Here is a 22035-nt window from a genome sequence, read left to right on the forward strand (position 1 = left end):
GAAGCTATCCTTCGAAATTTGCACTCATCTGAATTTAGCGATGCAGTTCTCCAGCCAAAATATATTTTATATTGGGGAAAAGTGTGCTTAAAAATGAATATCTTAGTGACAAAAAGCATGTTGTTGTTGTTTAGTCGTTTAGTCATGCCCGCCTCTTCGTGACCCCATGGACCAGAGGATGCCAGGCACTCCTGTCTTCCACTGCCTCCCACAGTTCGGTCAAACTCATGCTGGTAGCTTCGAGAACACTGTCCAACCATCTCGTCCTCTGTCATCCCCTTCTCCTTGTGCCCTCCATCTTTCCCAACATCAGTGTCTTCTCCAGGGAGTCTTCTCTTCTCATGAGGTGGCCAAAGTATTGAAGCCTCAGCTTCAGGATCTGTCCTTCTAGTGAGCACTCAGGGCTGATTTCCTTAAGAATGGATACGTTTGATCTTCTTGCAGTCCATGGGACTCTCAAGAGTCTCCTCCAGCACCATAATTCAAAAGCATCAAATCTTCAGCGATCAGCCTTCTTTATGGTCCAGCTTTCACTTCCATACATCACTAGTGGGGAAACCATGGCTTTAACTAAAAAGCATACTAAAGCATACAAAAGGCATACAAAAGACATATCTGGGGAAACTGCTTGCAAAATTGTGCGTATTATTAGTCAGAAGTGAATACCAAAATGTGTTTATTAGGCGAAATGAGCGCTAAAACCCTGGTGAATTTTCATAAGTAGGAATCACAGAATGGTAGAGTTGGAAGAGACCTCAAGGGTCATCTAGTCCAACGCCCTGAAACTTCCAAAAAAAGTCACAAATTGTTGCAGAAATCTGGAAGGAAGAATTGTTGGAGGAAATGTGGAGTGATGGGAACGTACAGTCATATGTGGTAGGATTGTCCGCTAGTTAATGAATTTTGGGAACAGATTGGTATAGAAATATCGGGAATTGTGGGTAGGATGGTGGGAATATCTAAATTAATGGTTCATAAAAGTCTGAGTAGCACAGAGTTAAAAACAAAAGAGGAATGTAAATGGGTAAAATTGATGGTAACTGCAGCCAGACAGGTTATAGCAAGTAACTGGAAAAATGCAGAAGAGTTAGGGGTGAAGCAATGGAGGAAAAAACTGAATAATATTATAATTTTAGAATATCTAACTGTGAAGATACACAGAATGAAAGGGTTTGAGGTCAGTGAGAAAGAGGAGGATTGGTTTGAGAAGATATTGAATTATTTGGGCAGGTTTGAACAATTTGGGGCAATTAAAATGTTAAAAATTAAATAAACCTTGTGGACGGAGGCGTGTTAACGTATATAAAATTGTACATGTGGTTGATTTGAATATGTTATTATTGATTATATATACCCAATGTATCAGCCGCCTGGGGGGGGGGTTCACTGTTTGTGTTTTGGTTGATGCTAAAAAATAAAATTTTTAAACATTAAAAAAACCAAAAAAACAAATTGTTGCAGAAATGTGAAGCACTGAATTCAAGATTGGAAACAGAGCACCAGATTGGCTGAGAGAACCAGAACTGCGTCCATCCTAAATTAGGGACTATGGGATTTGTAGTCCGGCAAGAGATGAAGAGTCACAAATATTCCTCTGTAGGTCACCTCTGTCCAAACAACTTTGGCAGGCTTTTGAAACAGAGATCTGAGCAATATAGGAAAGCCTGCTGTTTCTCCATCCGGCCCCATATTGTCTACTCTGGCTGGCAATGGCTCTCTGGAGTGCCTGGGAGGGAAAAAAGGAGGTTTTTCCCACCACCTGCTACCTGACCCTTTTAACGAGAGATGCCGGGAACTGAACCCGGGACCTTCGGCTCACAAAACCTCGCCCTTTGCCACTGAGCTATAGTTCTCCCCCCAAAACCCCCATAGATGGAGTCTTGACACTGTGCAAGATGGATCTCTCACGCTAAGGGGTTCCATTAACGTGGGACCTGAGGTATGGGAGGAACGAAACATTCCAGAGACTTTTATCGCGCCCTCCGCAATCACAGCCCCAATCGGTTTGATTTGCCCCTAGAGACGGAGTCAGTTCCCTTTTGGGTTTGCTTAACCTATAAAGGATGCCATGTCAGGATGGAGGTTTAACACTTCCTGTTTTCCTGGAGGACAGGATGTTCTGCTGCAGCGATGGCTTTTGTGTGGAGGCTGCTGTTCCCAGTTGCTAAAATAATTTCATTTCCCTCCCCGTTGTGTCTCATGTAATGATCTCATGCTTTGTACTAGGGTTGAGAGGGACCCCCCCTTCCCCACCCCCCCTACCCCGCTTTGGGTAATATCTCTCACTTTTCTTAGGTACGGACGGATCTTTCCATTTTGGTTTCTCTCTGTTTCTCATCTTTCCCAGTTATCCACATTCCAGCATCAGTTTGCAATTTCGTTTTCCAATTGCCGCTTTCCCCTAATAGACAACCCCCCACGCAATTCTGCGAAACATGCGTGTCTGCAAAACATTTTCCCCAATGCAATGCATTTTTGTATTCTGTTTCCACCAACGCATGCACCTTACGCAGACTTTCCCTGATCTTACACCTTTTTGGGTCAGAGAGCTACGTCACAAAATTCGGAGCAGTACACCTTTCGAAGGCTAGCTGTGTTTTAGTTCATGTGTCGTTTCAGGAAGTGTAAATGAAAGGGATCCAAATTTCTCTCTCGTGACTACTTTCCACTGAAGAAAGATCAAAAGCTCAATAAATTCATGTTTCGGAAACACAAAGAACTCTTCCTATTCCCAGATCATTGATCTGTCTCTGGACTAGGAACTGATCTCTCATTTTCCCAGGGTTAAATTCGGTTTTCCATGTTTTGCAGCAATTTCCTGTTTGTTTTTAAAAAAATCATTGTGAAAACTCACCAGGATTTTGCTGCAAATTTCTCCAAATAAACCCAATTTTATATGCAGTTTTAATTAACCTTCACATTTTTGCAAGCATTTTCCCCTAATGAAATGCATTTTTCTATGTTCTTTTCACCCATCTCTCCAGTTTTATGCACACTAAACAGATGCATTTTTGCGCACGTTACTTGGCCGGAGAACTGCATTGCAAAATTTGAAGAAATGTAAATTCTGAAACCGACCTGAGTTTTGGTTCTCATGTTGTTTTGGAAGGTGCAAGTTGGATAGGTTCTCTATTAAATGTGAATGGAATTCACCCATCCCTACGCCCTTAGAGATAAAACCTTCTCTAGGTGGCTTGATCTGTCACAATCAGTGGCATACCTTGGGGTCTCAAATTTCAGCGGCACCTCTGCTTGAAACCAAAATTTAATGCCTTCCCACACCTCTCACTTCCCATTCTGCATCATAGTTATGGCGCCCCCTATGGCGCCTCTAAAGCTCTGCACCCAGTGTGATTGAACTGGTCACCCCGCCCCCCCAAATCCACCTCTGGTCTGAATCAGCAGGTTAATAGTTTAGTTTAATGGTTTATTATTTATACCCTGGGACGCTGGTGGTGCTGTGGTCTAAATCACAGAGCCTAGGGCTTGCCGATCAGAAGGTTGACGGTTCAAATCCCTGCAACGGGGTGAGCTCCCGTTGCTCAGTCCCAGCTCCTGCCAACCTAGCAGTTCAAAAGCACGTCAAAGTGCAAGTAGATAAATTGGTTCCGCTCCGGCAGGAAGGTAAACGGCGTTTCCGTGTGCTGCTCTGGTTTCACCAGAAGTGGCTTAGTCATGCTGGCCACATGACCCAGAAGCTGTATGCCTGGCTCCCTCGGCCAATAAAGTAAGATGAGCGCTGCAAACCCAGAGTCGTCTGTGACTGGACCTAACGGTCAGGGGTCCCTTTACTTTTATTTATACCCTACCCATCTGGCTGGGTTTCCCCAGCCACTCTGGGCGGCTCCCAACAGAATATTAAAAACCCAATAAAACATCAAACATTAAAAACTTCTCCAAACAGGGTTGCCTTCAGATGTCTTCTAAAAGTCAGATAGTTGTTTGTTTCCTTGACATCTGCTGGGAGGGCATTCCACAAGGCGGGTGTCACTACCGAGAAGGCCCTTGCCTGGTTTCCTGCAACCTCACTTCTCACATGGAGAGAACTACCAGAAGACCCTTGGCACTGGACCTCAGCGTCTGGGCAGAACGATGGGGGTGGAGACGCTCCTTCAGATATAGTGGGCCAAGGCTGTTTAGAGCTTTAAAGGTCAGCACCAACACTTTGATTTGAGCTCAGAAACGTTCTGGGTTCCTGCCTATCAAAGCACGGGGCAGGTGAAGACTTCTCCCACTGATAAGTTGGCAGCTGGAAAGAGAGGGGGGTCTCTTCTGGAAATAGATGGAGGGAGGGAGAAAGCAGGCAGGCAGGTGTGGAGGAGGGACTGTTAAGCGGGAAAACCCATTTTATGACAGTGCCTGGGATTCTGGGAACAGGCCTGCCTTTTTTGGTATTATTATTGTTATTGTTTTCGGTAATAACTCTTGAGTGGTGATCAGGTGCAAAGAGGGGACGTGTGGAAAGGGACGGCGCAGAGTAGTTTGCGGGCGATTTAACTGCCATTACGGTCCTACCTGCAGCTGTTATGGGACAGAATCTCTCCTGGTTTTATGACTTGAGTACTCTGAAGCTGAGCACCTGATGGGCTAATGCAGGCAGTATGACTGCATTCAGCTCTTAACAGGTCGTTACTGCGGAAAGATGGAGAAGGTATTTGACAGGTACCTTTTTTTTAAAAAAAAGCACAGATCCATTCTGTCAACTGTTTTAGGGGATGGCTAAGGCGTAGGCTTAAAAAGAGTGGATGGATGGAAATCTATTTGGCTGAAAGGGCATCTGGTTCTTCTCAGAACTTGTTGACAACCCAGAAAGCCTTTGCAAGAGCATCCAAAAAGGTGAGCTATCTTTTCTCCGTAAACGATGACCGCATCTGCCTGGCTTCATCTCTTGATGCCCGCTTTCAAAGCACCTCTGACACTGAGCTTTTCACCCAATGGGCTGGCACACAAAACCCAGCAAGCCCTGATTTGGAGAGGGATTGGTTGCACCATCACGCTTCCGCCTGGGAATTCCAAACCGCAGCCGATCCCCGAGAGGCTTGTCGGAAGCACTGGTCAACTGATCTGCGCTTACAGCAAGCCCTGCTTTCGGCAGAGGTCAGCTTCACGAGGGCAGCCGGTTCCAGCAGGGCTTGCTGTCAACCTTGCTTGCCAAGGTGCAACCAGGGGTGCATTTCAGTGCATGTCCCTTTGCTACCGTGTCTTGGCTTCAGGTGTGAGGCAGGTCAGTGTCATCTGGGTGAAATGGCCCTGTTGACAGGAGCGAGTCAGCAGTAGATCACTCCGAGCAAGTCGCAGTTAACTCTTCATTGGCAAAAACGAGATCGGCACAGGAGTGTCGCGCCTAATGAGAGCAGCAACACTTCTTCCGCAGGTCTTGCCTGTGTGAAGCAGTTGCTGAGATTGAAGGTCTCTGCCAAGTCCCCTCCTTGCCTAGGGTTTCCCCCAACGAATCTGAGACTGTGCCTGTGTGACACTAACATCTCCTAGGCCCTCTTCATACCTCTCCTGGTTCTGAGAGACCAGGGGAGAGGAAAGCTTGTCACAGCAGGATTGAGAAACACCCATTCCTCTTCACCAGCCTGTGGGAAGCCGGCCAGCGTTGTGGAAGGCAGTCCCCGCTCTGCTCCATGCTGGTTTAGCATGGCGCACGGAAGCTGACCTAGCAGGCAGCGGGGGTCCCCGAGTGGGTGGTGGGGGTCCATGGGCTGGTTAAATGCCCCCCATGGGCCGCTTGTGGCCCATGGGCCTTAGGTTGCCGACTCCTGAAGAAGAGCATCCAAAAATGCTTATAGTAGGGTAAAGTCTTGATTTAAAAAATGCATGTATTGGGGGAGGGGATAAAAAATGCATTATATCAGGGGAAAGAGCTTTGCATATAATAATAATAATAATAATAATAATAATAATAATAATAATAATAATAATTTATTATTTGTACCCCACCCATCTGGCTGGGTTTCCCCAGCCACTCTGGGCGGCTTCCAACAAAGATGAAAAATACACTAAAATGTCACATATTAAAAACTTCCCTGAACAGGGCTGCCTTCAGATGTCTTCTGAATGTCAGGTAGATGTTTATCGCTTTGACATCTGATGGGAGGGCGTTCCACAGGGCGGGCGCCACTACCGAAAAGGCCCTCTGTCTGGTTCCCTATAACTTGGCCTCTCGCAGTGAGGGAACCGCCAGAAGGCCCTCGGAGCTGGACCTCAGTGGCCGGGCAGAACGATGGGGGAGGAGACGCTCCTTCAGATATACTGGACCGAGGCCGTTTAGGGCTTTAAAGGTCAGCACCAACACTTTGAATTGTGCTCGGAAACGTACTGGGAGCCAATGTAGGTCTTTCAAGACCAGTGTTATAAGGTCTCTGCGGCCAATCCCAGTCACCAGTCTAGCTGCCGCATTCTGGATTAGTTGTAGTTTCCGGGTCACCTTCAAAGGTAGCCCCACATAGAGCGCATTGCAGTAGTCCAAGCGGGAGATAACCATATTATATATTTGCATATATTTGCAAATCTGGAAAAACTGCATACGAAAATGTGAAAAATGCATATATTATGAGAAATTAAAAGGCTAGTGAATATTTAAAGCAATATTGCAAAGTCATATAAAAATGTGGAGAATTGAACGAAAGGTTGGAAAATTGAGACAATGAGAGAAAATGAAATTTACCAATCAATCCATCCTTAGTTCAGGCACCTTAGTTGTGGAAATGCCACATCGCCTGCTCTTTCCGTAGGAACAAATAAGTGCTGGTCTCCCCATCTTTTATCTGGTGGATTCTTGGAAAGGAGAGGGCTTTCATTAGTCCACTGCAACCAGAAGACCCCCTTCTCCTCCCTGTCCTCACGTCTATTATAGGCCCATTACTCTGGCATCTGGCACGGAAGGTTTTCCATGAAATGCACACTCCGGTATTCATAGAATCATAGAATCCTAGAGTTGGAAGAGACCACAAGGGCCATCGAGTCCAACCCCCTGCCAAGCAGGAAACACCATCAGAGCACTCCTGACATATGGTTGTCAAGCCTCTGCTTAAAGACCTCCAAAAAAGGAGACTCCACCACACTCCTTGGCAGCAAATTCCACTGTCGAACAGCTCTTACTGTCAGGAAGTTCTTCCTAATGTTTAGGTGGAATCTTCTTTCCTGCAGTTTGGATCCATTGCTCCGTGTCCGCTTCTCTGGAGCAGCAGAAAACAACCTTTCTCCCTCCTCTATGTGACATCCTTTTATATATTTGAACATGGCTATCATATCACCCCTTAACCTCCTTTTCTCCAGGCTAAACATGCCCAGCTCCCTTAGCCGTTCCTCATAAGGCATCGTTTCCAGGCCTTTGACCATTTTGGTTGCCCTCCTCTGGACACGTTCCAGTTTGTCAGTGTCCTTCTTGAACTGTGGCGCCCAGAACTGGACACAGTACTCCAGGTGAGGTCTGACCAGAGCAGAATACAGTGGCACTATTACTTCCCTTGATCTAGATGCTATACTCCTATTGATGCAGCCCAGAATTGCATTGGCTTTTTTAGCTGCCGCATCACACTGTTGGCTCATGTCAAGTTTGTGGTCAACCAAGACTCCTAGATCCTTTTCACATGTACTGCTCTCAAGCCAGGTGTCACCCATCTTGTATTTGTGCCTCTCATTTTTTTTGCCCAAGTGCAATACTTTACATTTTTCCCTGTTAAAATTCATCTTGTTTGTTTTGGCCCAGTTCTCCAATCTGTCAAGGTCATTTTGAAGTGTGATCCTGTCCTCTGGGGTGTTAGCCACCCCTCCCAGTTTGGTGTCATCTGCAAATTTGATCAGGATGCCCTTGAGTCCATCATCCAAGTCGTTGATAAAGATGTTGAATAAGACCGGGCCCAAGACAGAACCCTGTGGCACCCCACTAGTCACTCTTCTCCAGGATGAAGAGGAACCATTGATGAGCACCCTTTGGGTTCGGTCAGTCAGCCAGTTACAAATCCACTGAGTGGTAGCAAAGTCAAGACCGCATTTTACCAGCTTCTTTACAAGAATATCATGGGGCACCTTGTCAAATGCCTTGCTGAAATCAAGGTAGGCTACATCCACTGCGTTCCCTTCATCTACCAGGCTTGTAATTCTGTCAAAAAACGAGATCAGGTTAGTCTGACATGACTTATTTTTCAGAAATCTATGCTGACTATTGGTGATCACAGCATTCCTTTCTAGGTGCTCACAGACTGTTTGCTTAATGATCTGCTCCAGAATCTTCCCTGGTATTGATGTCAGACTGACTGGGCGGTAATTATTTGGGTCCTCTCTTTTCCCCTTTTTGAAAATAGGGACAACATTTGCCCTCCTCCAGTCTTGATGGGGACCTCCCAGCTACTTCGCTGGGTCTGAAAATAAAATGCACGCACGCACATCCATGCATGCACATGGGTTGGATTCCTTGAGGAGCTGCGGTGATTTTAATGGGGTCTGCTGAGACTGTCTGTCTGCCTGCCTGCCTGTCTCTCCAGACGGCCAGGGAGGTTTCATTGCACCTGCACAATGGCTGTAGGTGAGAGCATGGTGGTATCAGCTGAGGCTGCAAAGCCGCTACCACCTAAGGAGGAGGTGGGGTTGCAGCCCCGTGCGATTGGGGGGATTCCCGGCCGTGTTACCCTCTGGCCAGCCAATCGGCTGGCTCGGGGGTGTGGCCTGCCATATTTAAGGCAGGACACGGCCTGGGATCTCCCTCTTTGCTGCCTGCCAACTGTTCCTGCACTAGAACTTGTGAAACTGAACGTCAGGAGGTGCAGGGTAGATAAATGTAAAAGTAAAGGGACCCCTGACCATTACGTCCAGTCGCGGACGACTCTGGGGTTGCAAACTTTTAGAAGACATCTGAAGGCAACCCTGTTTGGGGAAGTTTTTAATGTTTGATATTTTATTGTATTTTTAATATTCTGTTGGGAGCCACCCAGATGGCTGGGGAAACCCAGCCAGATGGGTGGGGTATAAATAAAGGTAAAGGTACCCCTGACCTGACGGTCCAGTCGCAGATGACTCTGGGGTTGCGGTGCTCATCTCGCTTTACTGGCCGACGGAGCCGGCGTACAGCTTCTGGGTCATGTGGCCAGCATGACTAAGCCACTTCTGGCGAACCAGAGCAGTGCACGGAAACGCCGTTTACCTTCCCGCTGAACCGGTACCGATTTATCTACTTGCACTTTGACGTGCTTTTGAACTGCTCGGTTGGCAGGAGCAGGGACCGAGCAACGGGAGCTCACCCCGTCGCGGGGACTCGAACCGCCGACCTTCTGATCGGCAAGTCCTAGGCTCTGTGGTTTAACCCACAGTGCCACCTGCGTACCAACTGGATCCTCCTAAATTGGATCCTCCTTAATTAGAATCCTGGTTGCGCACAGGCCCCTAAGGCACCCCTGCAGGGTGAGTTGTTTCTGGGCTTGTCCCAAGCCTTAATAGTCGGGCCCTGGGATCGCGCCAAGCTGTTTGGGCCAATCAGGATGGATTGTGTGATTCCTGGGGCCTATAAAAGCGGCAGTGCGATGTAATTGGGGGCACTTGCTTCGGGCTGCCGAACACCCACCCTCCCTCCCTAATTTTAGGTGGTGGTGCTTTGGCCTTGGTTTGGATTGGGCCAGCTGACGCAGCCCTTTGCAGGCACATCCCCCCCAGTGCTGGCCAGGTGGCCATTCAGGGAGGGGGCTGGTGGTGCAGTGGCAAGGCCAACCTGGCTCCAGGGCCCAGACACCCCTGGCGGTGGGCAGAGCAGAGATCTCTTCATGGGGGCACCTAGCTTGCACTCCCTCAAAATTATGTAACCAGGACTATGGCCCCCCTGGCTCTCCCCACGCTACACCCCGATGCGTACTGATCAGCAGGTCAAACCTGTGTGGATTCTCCCCGTTGCCTTTATCTCCCTTATGCTTCACCATCTTGTAGTGGCCGACAGAGACAGGAGGCCATGAGATCTTCATGCCGACCAGGCGCACCCTAGTGGCGATGTCGTCGTCCTCACCTCCCCAGCCCCAGTACACATTGGGGAAGCCGTTGATCTTTAGGTACTGGTCCGGGGTAAGGGCCGACACACCGCCAAAGTATTGCAAATATGGGAGGTTGTAGCCAAATTTGTTCATGGTGACAGAGACGTGCTTGGGACTCCACGGGCCACAGATGTAGAGATTGTGGTCATTCTTGGGAATGAGGTCAACATTGTGGAGGAAGAGGCAGTTCCATTCCTCATCCTTTAGGGCTTCCTTCACGCCCACATTCAGCAGCTTGGCTACACCCCTAGAAAAGGCTGCCAGTGGCTGCTTGCCTGGATGGCTATGTTTTGCTTTTATGATGGGAGGCAGTAATGCTTCTTTGCACCGGTTGTGCAAAGTGCAGGATGGGAGAGTGGCTCTTGAGCTCAAATTCCGCTTTGCAGGTTCCCCTAGGCATCTTGTTGGCCACTATTGCAGATATTAATATCATGCAGTTTGAAGCAACTGGATGCATAAGAACGGACTCCTTTAGGAAGAAATCGTTGTTCAGGCCCATAAAAGTATCATTCAAAGTCTTACTTGCAGAATTCGTCAAAAAACTGAACATAAGCATTGAAGATACATCCAATGTAGTCATGCAAAGTCCTGTGCTGTCCAGCACAAGCTCAGCATCTTAGAAAATATGAAATAACCCAAGCGGGCCTAGAAGCCGAGGTCTGCCTCTCCCCACAGTCTGCGTTCCAGCCTCCATTGGCCTTAGGCTGTTTACTCCCCCTTCAGGAGATCTTCCTGGACATCATGGACTTTTGAGAGACAAAAGACTCAAAGGCAACTCACTTCTAAATGGAGATTTGCAAGCAAATACCTTTCCCACCTGATCTAAGGTTACAACAGTTGAGAGTAACAGAAAACAATAATCAGGTAATCATTAACTCATTTAGGAGCTTAGAGTCCCTTAGAAAACTCCTGTGAAAACCCCCCATTGTTAGCAATACACAGTTTGCCATTTTGCATTTTAAGCCGTCATCAATACACATGCATTTTTCATTTCTGTGTCAATTAGATCTGTTATAATTAACAACTACTGTAAGACCCCTACCCTCACCCCTGGAACCCTCATGCCAATTTCTTGGCAACAATATCTTGAGAGGCATCTGAACTCATAGAGAACAGACAGACAGACAAACCACTTTCCAAATTATATAGATGAGTGTTACTCAAAACCATCAAAAATAAAGAATATCATTTTTAAGAAGGAATTGTTGTTGTTGTTGTTTAGTCGTTTAGTCGTGTCCGACTCTTCATGACCCCATGGACCAGAGCACGCCAGGCACTTCTGTCCTCCACTACCTCCCGCAGTTTGATCAAACTCATGCAGGTAGCTTCAAGAACACCATCCAACCATCTCATCCTCTGTCGTCCCCTTCTCCTTGTGCCCTCCATCTTCCCCAACATCAGGGTCTTTTCCAGGGAGTCTTCTCTTCTCATGAGGTGGCCAAAGTATTGGAGCCTCAGCTTCACGATCTGTCCTTCCTGTGAGCACTCAGGGCTGATTTCCTTCAGAATGGATAGGTTTGATCTTCTTGCAGTCCATGGGACTCTCAAGAGTCTCCTTAAGAAGGAATAGTAACATGCAAATATTAAATCGAGTCAAGTCCCCCTGGTATTTTGCAGTCTGCTTTTGAGGGTCAATGTCTCCATCCCCTCCAACATTTCTCCGATGAAAATAGGGGCGTCCTATTCCATCATCATCATCATCATCATCATCATCATCATCATCATCATTTTCTTATTTAAACCCCACCCATCTGGCTGGGTTGCCGCAGCCACTCTGGGCAGCTTCCAACATATACAAAAACATAATAAAACATTAAACTTTTAAAAATCTTTCCTATACGGGGCTGTTGTCTTTGTCCATGGAGTTTTCTTGGCAGAGATACTGGAGTGGCTTGCCGGTTCCTGCTCCAGGTGGATCACGTTTGGTCAAAACTCTCCACTATGACCTGTCCATCTTGGGTGGCCCTGCACGGCATAGCTCATAGCTTCTCTGAGTTATTCAAGCCCCTTCGCCACAGCAAGGGGTGGGACCAAACTGCGGGAGGCAGTGGAAGACAGGAGTGCCTGGTGTGCTCTGGTCCATGGGGTCACAAAGTTGGACACAACTAAACAACAACAATACCGGGCTGCTTTCAGATGTCCTCTAGAGGTTGCACAGTTTCTTATTTCCTTGACTCAGAGGTCACATAACTCCATACCCTCCAACATTTCTCCAGTGAAAATAGGGACGTCCTAAGGAAAAGCAGGACATTCTGGGAGCAAAACAGAAACTGGGACGGCTTCCGTAAATCCGGGACTGTCCCTGGAAAAGAGGGACACCTGGAGGGTCTGTGTCTCCCGCCTTGCCCTAGGCACATCGCTCCTGGTGGTGATTGTGAGAGAATGTGGGATCTGGCTGGGGCGACATGACCTTCTCTTCTTTGAGCGCTGTGGGGGTAAACCCTGGCAAAGGTTTGTGTTCCTGCTGGAGCCAAAACCTTGCCGACTGCCTGAAACCTATCAAGGAAAGCTGGTCGAGGCTACAATGGGACCATTCTGGGAAGAGATCCAGCCAACAGTTTTGAGGAACGTGGCTTAAAAAAAATAATAACCCCCCCTCTCTCTTTCTCACTTTGGCTGCTGTCCACTGGCCAAACCTCCCATATGGAACACATGTACATTTTCCAGCCGTTGTTTGTGTGTGCGTTTTTGCGCTTTCGAAATATCCCCCTTTCATTAAATTAAAAAAGAAAACCAATTTTGTGCTATGCGGACGCAGGAGATACTCATCGCGGAGGCGTCGCGGCCGTCGGAGAGAAGGGATAGGCCTTTGGCATTCAAGGTGCTCGGACGTATGGTATGCGGCAAATAAATGTGAAGTGTTTTGACATATCTGGTGGTCCCGGCCTCACTCATCGCAAATGTTTGTCCACGTTACACAATAACCGCACAACTCAAGAGTCTTGGCAAACGCTAGCCGGAGGGGGGAAGTGATAGGAACTTGGAGGTCCTGTGCCAAGACGCATGTGTGTAGACAGAAAAGGGTGTGATCCAAGGCTGGAAGAACAAGGAAATGATGACACATGTGCCAGAAGTTGAGGCTCTCGCAGTTGGGCCTCTGCTATTATTAATCATTTCAATAGCACCAACAACGCACAAGGCAATTAAAAACAAACGTTCATTACCCCGTTTAGCTGTGCAACAGCTGTGCGCGCCGGGCCACTGCAGGCCCACACCAGACGTGGCCTGGCATCTGCTCAGTTGCCAGACATGGGGTCCACTCTGAGAATTGTAGAATTGTAGAGTTGGAAGGGACCCCAAGGGTCATCTAGTCCAGCCCCCTACAATGCAGGAATCTCAGCTAAAGCATCCCTGATAGATGCCACCCAACCTCCAATGAAGGAGATTCTGCAACCTCCTGAGGGAGTCCTTTCCACTGTTGAACAGCTCTGACTGTCAAAAAGTTCTTCCTGGTGTTTCGTCAGAATCTCCTTTCTTGTAATTTGAAGCCGGGGGTTCGAGTCCTACCCTCCAGAGCAGGGGGAAACAAGCTTTCTCCATCTTCCATCTGGCAGCCCTTGAGATATCTGAAGATGGCTATCATATCTCCTCTCAGTCTCTTCTTCTCCAGATGAAACATACCCAGCTCCTTCAACCATTCCTCATAAGGCTTGGTTTCCAGACCCATGATCATCTTGGTTTCCCTCCTCTGCAGATTATCAACACCCTTCTTAAATTGTGGTGCCCAGAATTGGACACAGTATTCCAGGTGTGGTCTGGCCAATGCAGGTTTGTTGTTTCATTGTTTAGTCGTGTCCGACTCTTCGTGACTCCATGGACCAGAGCATGTCAGGCACTCCTGTCTTCTACTGCCTCCCACAGTTTGGTCAAACTCATGCTGGTAGCTTCGAGAACACTGTCCAACCATCTCGTCCTCTGTCATCCCCTTCTCCTTGTGTGATGATATCTTTCCCAACATCAGGGTCTTTTCCAGGGAGTCTTCTCTTCTCATGAGGTGGCCAAAGTATTGGAGCCTCAGCTTCAGGATCTGTCCTTCCAGTGAGCACTCAGGGCTGATTTCCTCTAGAATGGATCAGTTTGTTCTTCTTGCAGTCCATGGGACTCTCAAGAGTCTCCTCCAGCACCATAATTAAAAAGCATCAATTCTTCGGCGATCAGCTTTCTTTATGGTCCAACTCTCATTTCAATACATCACTACTGGGAAAACCATAGCTTTGACTATATGGACCTTTGTTGGCAAGATGATGTCTCTGCTTTTTAAGATGCTGTCTAGGTTAAAGTGGGACTATTACTTCCCTTGATCTTCTGTTGATGCAGCCTAGAATAGCATCAAGTTCTTCTTCTTTTGCTGCTGTTACTGCTGAGATTGGGGCTGGCTGGACAACCTCTTGAAATCCCTTACAACTCAGTGATCCTTGACTCTGATAGTGGAGGAGAACCTGAGGTCCCCAGAATAATTCCATGCAGCCATCCGGACATGGCAGCCCCATTTTTGTTCACTGGGCTGCCCGACTGCAAACTGCTTCCTCTACAAATTTTGTGTGCGTGTGTGTTTGTGTGAAAGTAAGGAGGGGGGTTGGGAGGGTAGAGAAGGGGACGCACCTGCCATGCGGTGAGTTTAGGGGTGAGCTGTGGGTGACAGGGGTGTGGGGAGAAAGAAGTGGGTGCAAAGGCAGGGAAGCTAAATAATAATAATAATAATAATAATAATAATAATAATAATAATAATTTATTTATACCCCGCCTATCTGGCTGGGTTTCCCCAGCTACTCTGGGCAGCTTCCAGCACAATATTAAAATACAGTACAGTGGTGCCCCGCAAGACGAATGCCTCGCAAGACGAAAAACCCGCTAGACGAAAGGGTTTTCCGTTTTTGAGTTGCTTCGCAAGACGATTTTCCCTATGGGCTTGCTTCCCTATGAGTCTTGCGATTTTTTTCCGCTCCCCCCCCTTTTTCTAAGCCGCCAAGCCGCTAATAGCCTTTTAGCTGCTAAGCCTTTAATAGCCGCTAAGCCGCTAAACTGCTAATAGCGCTAATCCGCTAAGCCGCTAATAGGGTTGCTTCGCAAGACGAAAAAACCGCTAGACGAAGAGACTCGCGGAACAGATTATTTTCGTCTTGCGAGGCACCACTGTAATGCATCAAACATTAAAAGCTTCCCTAAACAGGGCTGCCTTCAGATGTCGTCTAAAAGTCAGGTAGTTGTTTTTCTCTTTGACATCTGGTGGGAGGGAGTTCCACAGGGCAGGTGCCACTACCGAGAAGGCCCTCTGCCTGGTTCCCTGTAACTTGGCTTCTCATAGCAAGGGAAGCGCCAGAAGGCCCTCGGCACTGGACCTCAGTGTCTGGGCTGAACAATGGGAGTGGAGACGCTCCTTCAGGTATACTGGACCGAGGCCGTTTAGGGCTTTAAAGGTCAGCACCAACACTTTGAATTGTGCTCGGAAACGTACTGGGAGCCAATGTAGGTCTTTCAAGACCGGTGTTGTGTGGTCTCGGTGGCCGCTCCCAGTCACCAGTCTAGCTGCCACATTCTGGATTAATTGCAGTTTCCGGGTCACCTTCAAAGGTAGCCCCACGTAGAGCGCATTGCAGTAGTCCAAGCGGGAGATAACTAGAGCATGCACCACTTTGGCAAGACAGTCTTTGGGCAGGTAGGGTCTCAGCCTGCGTACCAGATGGAGCTGATAAACAGCTGCCCTGGACACAGAATTGACCTGCGCCTCCATGGACAGCTGTGAGTCCAAAATGACTCCCAGGCTGTGCACCTGGTCCTTCATGGGCACAGTTACCCCTTTCAGGACCAGGGAGTCCTCCACACCTGCCCGCCTCCTGTCCCCCAAGAACAGTACTTCTACTCATGTAAAAACACGCTGATTCACGGACCATCTGCAGGCTGGATTGAGAAGGTGATTGGGCCGGATCCGGCCCCCGGGCCTTATTTTACCTACCCATGGTCTACCCCAAGGACTTTGCCCTCCATGTTCCAGCATCCCTTCTCAGGCCACTGAGACATGTGGGGTGGCAAATGCGAGAAGCTCACGTTTGCTACGGGGAGGGCTATACGTCAAAGCTTCAAAGCGGGAGACGGGGGGAGGCATCTTTCAGACCCCCCTGGATGCGGCTCGCTCAGTCTCTCCACGGCTCTTACGAGCTGCAGGCATTCTTAATAAAGACACAAAGGGAATGCAGCCTCGCCACACTCATTCATTAGCATTATTACAATGATGAAACATTTATGTGGAACCCATCGTATTCCAAGCCCCGCTTCTATGAAAGCATCTAGCATGTGTTTCAGGGTTCTACGGGAGTGACGTCGCTTGGCCCCACTCCACAGGACTGGGTGGTTTAGAAACAGATTCAGCGCGAGGGGGGTCTGCAACAAAATGTTGCAGCGTATTCTCCCTCCTTAGATAGGTAGATAATTTATTACGGTCAAAGACCAGCTCACATAACATAACACAATAAAAACAGTGTTCGTAAAGATAAAATACTGTATTGTTTGCTCTATAAGACTCACTTTTTCCCTCCTAAAAAGTAAGGGGAAATGTGTGTGCGTCTTATGGAGCAAATGCAGGCTGTGCAGCTGTCCCAGAAGCCAGAACAACAAGAGGGATTGCTGCTTTCACCGCGCAGCGATCCCTCTTGCTGTTCTGGCTTCTGAGATTCAGAATATTTGTTTTCTTGTTTTCCTCCTCCAAAAACTAGGTGCGTCTTCTGGTCTGGTGCGTCTTATAGAGCGAAAAATATGGTATACAATCGGAGCAGATTGCTGCAATAGCTCATGATTTAAAATTGAGATATATATACATACACCCGTACAACTGAGATTTGGGCTACCATAAAAAATTGACCCCCAAGGCGCCCGAAAGGGCAACTTCAGCATTTCCCTAGTGAGCTATTTTATTCTAGAGGATGATCTGTGCCTACAAATCTGGGTGCAGAATCTGGCTACCAGCCAGGTCGTCTTATGATCGTTGCCTAAGAGGAGAGAATTCAGTTTAGACTTGTCTGAAAGATCAGCAAGCCTCTTCAGCAAAGGATCAATGGTGTCTCTACGAATCTCAAAATAAAAGGACATCTAAAAAATATATGTTCGAGGCGTCCTATTCCCCCTAATGGGCAGGCGCAAAGTCTCTGTGCGTACGGGACCCTTGTATAGGAGCCTTCTAGAACCGGTGAGGGCAAGGCCGAGCTTCTAGCAAGAGTGAAAGCCCGTCTTGCGTTTCTGGACGTGAGGAAATAGAGATATGCTGCTGGAGCGGCTACGTATCTCCTGTTTTTTATGATTTTATAACCAGGGACCCTTGTACAGTCCTGTTGTCTCTCTATGTCCACGATTCTTTGCCTAACCACAGATCTAGCTTGGCCCAGGCCCATAGTTATGAGGGTTTGGGGAGCAAGACCCTCCTTTTCTGGTTTCCAGCCAGCCATTTCCACACACACACCCCAGGGTATTTGAAATATACTCAGAGTTGAGTGTGGATTTCATGCTCTTTATTCAGCTCAGAGTAGTGAGGAATGGAAGTTCCCCCGAAATGTCTGCTTTATATACATTATTTACACAATGGGCCCCACGTGATTGGCTAATTCTGGGATTCTCCTGTAGGCCAATCAGGTTGCGGATTCACTTCCACCTGGAGCTGGATTGGGTGGCTCCTGCGGACCAGTCAGACTGCTGCATTCTGGGTCCTATTGTTCTAGGACCAATCAGACTGCTGCATTCTGGATCCTATTGTTCTAGGACCAATCAGACTGCTGCATTCTGGATCCTATTCAACTCAGTACATAACAGTATTCCACTGTGATCCTCCTTCCTCCATTTTTCTGTTCCTACTGCCACTCTGTTTTGCACGGCTACTGAGGATGTACACCAAGTTGTCTTTTGGGGAGGGGAGGGGTTGTCCCCTTGGTTTCTATTCTGTTTTGTACTTATGCAAACTCCAGAGCCCGCCTCCTAGCCAGGCTGCTGAATCTCCCCTCTTGATTCCCAGTGCCCATGTTTTGGCTACAAGCCCCGGCGTCACTCCCCAGCTGAGTTCGCTATGAGGAGGAGTGGCGCCTTGTTCCACATCTGAAAGTCTCACTGAGCTGCCTACTTCCTGTGCAACCACTTCACTGCGCTGAATTTGAAAGCCATTGTTGGGGGACTTGAAAGGGGTGTGTGATGGGGGAGGTCGTATCCTGTCTTTGCTGCAGTCGTCACCACCCAGAGATGGGAAGGTCGCTCCCAAATGACTGGTACCCACTGCAAAGTGTGTGGGGTGGACTGGGGGGGGGCAGCCTTCCTCCCCCTGCTTTCCACAATGGGGAGAAGGAACTTGAAATATACTCGGAGTCGAGAGCGGATTTCATGCTCTTTATTCAGCCAATGGGGTGATGAGGAATGGATGTTCCCCCGGAATGTCTGCTTTATACACATTATATACACAATGGGCCCCACGTGATTGGCTAATTCTGGGATTCTCCTGTAGGCCAATCAGGTTGCGGATTAGGTGGCTCCTGTGGACCAATCAGACTGCTGCATTCTATTGTATGTCTATTGGTAGACCTTCATCTTGACATTGGTCATTAGCATCAGAATCTGCCATACTCTTTTGGAGAGGCGGACCACTGCCATAGCTGGCTTGCCAATATGTTTCTCCAGCTCAGCATTGATGGGTACATGTTTATGGTAAACTGGGTAAGACAAAGTAATCGACCACCTCAAGCAGGTGGTCACCATTGCTGATGCTTGGAGTGCTGGCGATGTCCTGATCCAAGATGTTGGTTTTTGTCAGGCTGATGGGTGTATTTATAGATTGAATGAACTCCTTCAGAAGGTAGCAAACTCCTCTTCATTGGGGACTTTTAAGCAGAGGTTGGGTAGCCACCTGTCAAGGAGTCTTTAGCTGAGATTCCAGCATTGCAGGGGGTTGGGCTAGATGACCGCTGGGGTCCCTTCCAACTCTACAATTCTATGATTCTTTGACCTGATCAGCCTGATCCAGCTTCTTAATGTTCTTAAGTGGCTACCTGCCCTGGTTAAGAAACAATAGTTTAACATGCCCTTGTGGTCTATTCCAACTCTATGATTCTATGATTCTATGGCTTTGCAATGATGGTTTCTCTCCCAGAGCAAAGAGCAACTTCTGGGAGTGGATGTGTGATTTTTCACCCCACAGGGCAAGGAGAAGTTTAACCCCCCCATTCTCCCCTATCCCTTGTGGTCCCGATCCTGATTGCCCCCGTCCCCACCCGTGGCTGCTGTCAAAAGAGCAAAATAAAGTAACCCTACCAAACCGTATAGTAAAAGCTATGGTTTTCTCAGTAGTGATGTATGGAAGTGAGAGCTGGACCATAAAGAAGGCTGATTGCCGAAGAATTGATGCTTTTGAATTATGGTGCTGGAGGAGACTCTTGAGAGTCCCATGGACTGCAAGAAGATCAAACCCCTCCATTCTTAAGAAAATGAGCCCTGAGTGCTCACTGGAAGGACAGATCCTGAAGCTGAGGCTCCAATACTTTGGCCACCTCATGAGAAGAGAAGACTCCCTGGAAAAGACCCTGATGTTGGGAAAGATGGAGGGCTCAAGGAGAAGGGGACGACAGAGGACTAGATGGTTGGACAGTGTTCTCGAAGCTACCAGCATGAGTTTGACCAAACTGCAGGAGGCAGTGGAAGACAGGAGTGCCTGGTGTGCTCTGGTCCAGGGGGTCACGAAGAGTTGGACACGACTAAACGACTAAACAACATCACCACCACCAAACCACACCGATTTGTTAAATGCAGTCATGCACTTAACATAAAATGTCTCTTATCTTTCGGAAGACGAAATGGGCAGCCTCTGGGAGCGGGCGTACTACCAATCCTGTCCCTTTAGAAATCCCAGAAATTTACAAGCACGGTGGTTACAATTTAACCTTTAATATAGCAAAGCAGAGGAGGAGTCGATGGGGGCGATATCTGCCATTTGGAGGCTCCGGCTATAAAAGCCACCACCACATGGCCCTCCTAAGTGAAACCTCGTAGACCGGGTATATGCTATGGTGCGGCTGTTTGCCTGCTCTCCCATTGTTAATCTGCAGCATTTCTGCAATCCTCTCCCCCACCCACCCACCCCCAACCCCAAACCCTTGCTATTTCTTTAGCTGCAATGGGAACCCGAGATCTCTGGTGTCCTGGCACTGGGAAGAGAGACAGAGTGTAACCATTCCAGATTGCAAAGGGGGCCTCGGAGGCCCCCCGTCCATCTTTCTCCTAGCTTGGCTGTTCCTGCTGAGCTCTCCCTGCCCCCCCCCATAAAAAAAATGTAAAGCAGACCTAGCAGGATCCAAAAGATGGACAGAAATATGGTGTTTTGGCTATGTTCTCTCCTACTCGCCCCCCTTCCTTCTGAACATTCAGAACCGATTAAGTGTGGTGGGGGTACAACAAAGCAGCTGGTTTTAATATCGTGCTCTTCTAGTTGTATTTTATATATATATTATCCCTTCTCTTGAGCCCTTTAAGTGACATGGTTACATGTATTTGATTAAAAAGCTGTAATTCAGCAAGTGCATTCCCTCGTACTGTACGGAACGTCTTAAAGACGCAGGGTTCCTTTGTGGCGGCCTGCCACGGTTTGCGCGATGCGGTGGTGCGGCTTCGAGGGAGGCCGGGGGCCTGTCTGAGGGGGACCTCAGGGGTCATGTAGCTCAACCCTCCTGCGGGATGGAACGTCAGCATCCCTGAAAGATGGACGCTCAGCCTCCGCTTATGCACCTGGGAATTCTCCGCTCAAGCCGGGGCAGAAAAATTGGGAGGAACATTTCACCAAATTTTGCTGGGGAGAGGAGAAATTCTCCAGCCAGGGGTGCCAACTTGGAAAAAATATTGGGGGAGGCGGGTAAGTCCCTCCCTGCATAATCAATCACATGATGCTGTGCATGCGCACCATTTGAATGGCAATTCCCATTCACTTTGGGGAGGCCCGGTCCCCTCAAATATTTTATATTTGATCCCATAGCCCCTAGGAGTTGGCTTCTATGTCCCCAGCAGTGTTTCGAGGGTGGGGCTGACCGTTGGCAATGGCAGCAGAACAGATTGTTTCATTTTCCCCCTGACGGCTTTTTTTAAATTTTAAAAAACAAAATAAAATGCTGTTGCGATGGCAACTGTGTTGGCAGATCGGCCGCCATTTTGCCTCCTCCTCCAACAGGCCCCCAAACCTGGCACAGTTCTTGGGCATTTTACGTATCTCATTTCACCGATGACTCACTTCCCCTACAACATCCCAAAGTGATTTAACAATAAAAATGTCCACAATGTTTACTATTGATTTAATGTATTTATATCGCGCGCGCCCCCGACCCAAGTTGGGTTCAAGGCAGGCTTGGAATATTTAAAAACAGCCTCATGAAATACAAAGTAATAAAAGAAATAGTTAAAATACCATTTAAAACCAGCTTCAAAATCCCGTTTGCCCTGACAGCAGCCTAGTAATCAGAACAGGAAATTCCACAATATGGGGGCCACCACAGAAAAGGCTCTCTCTTGTGTCTCCACCAAGCATGCCTCCAGTGTTTATGGGGAGAGGGAAGGTGCTCACCTGAGGATCTTAACATCTAGGTAGGCAGGTAGGTAGGTGGGAAGGCGTGTTTGTGTGTTACCACCACCTTTGTTCCGGATTCACGGTTTCTGTCGGGGTCTTTACTTATCAGATTTTCCATGGAAACAGTTAATCCAGATTAAATAATAATATGAGACACAATAGTATGAGGCAGCAACTCAACGCAGACAATATCACAACAGATGCCCTGAAAAACATGCCTGCCTGGGCAGAGCTCCACATCCACTGTATGAGTTATTTATTTCATAAAATTTACATACCACTTGATTGTAAAAAAGAAAGGAAAGGAAAGAAACCTGCAAAGCAGTTTGCAAAAAAGATTTTTTAAATAGCCAAATCACATAGAAGATAAAAATACTAAAAACAGATATAAATTGCCTCAACTTTCTAAGCATCATCTAGGTAGGCATGTCTAATCAA

General features: G+C 47.8%; 1 protein-coding gene across 1 annotated transcript; it reads right to left on the bottom strand.

Moving 5' to 3' along the window:
• Positions 1–9806: 9806 nt before the first annotated feature.
• Positions 9807–15979, bottom strand: LOC128415483 (beta-1,4-galactosyltransferase 3-like). The gene is made up of 2 exons (XM_053391722.1): positions 15976–15979; positions 9807–10297 (listed from the first exon to the last, which is right to left on the bottom strand). The coding sequence occupies exons 1-2, from the start codon at positions 15977–15979 to the stop codon at positions 9807–9809; spliced, it is 495 nt and encodes a 164-aa protein (XP_053247697.1).
• Between the last annotated feature and the right edge of the window lie 6056 nt (positions 15980–22035).

The sequence above is a fragment of the Podarcis raffonei genome, chromosome 6, assembly GCF_027172205.1.
Source record: "Podarcis raffonei isolate rPodRaf1 chromosome 6, rPodRaf1.pri, whole genome shotgun sequence".
NCBI lineage: Eukaryota > Metazoa > Chordata > Lepidosauria > Squamata > Lacertidae > Podarcis > Podarcis raffonei.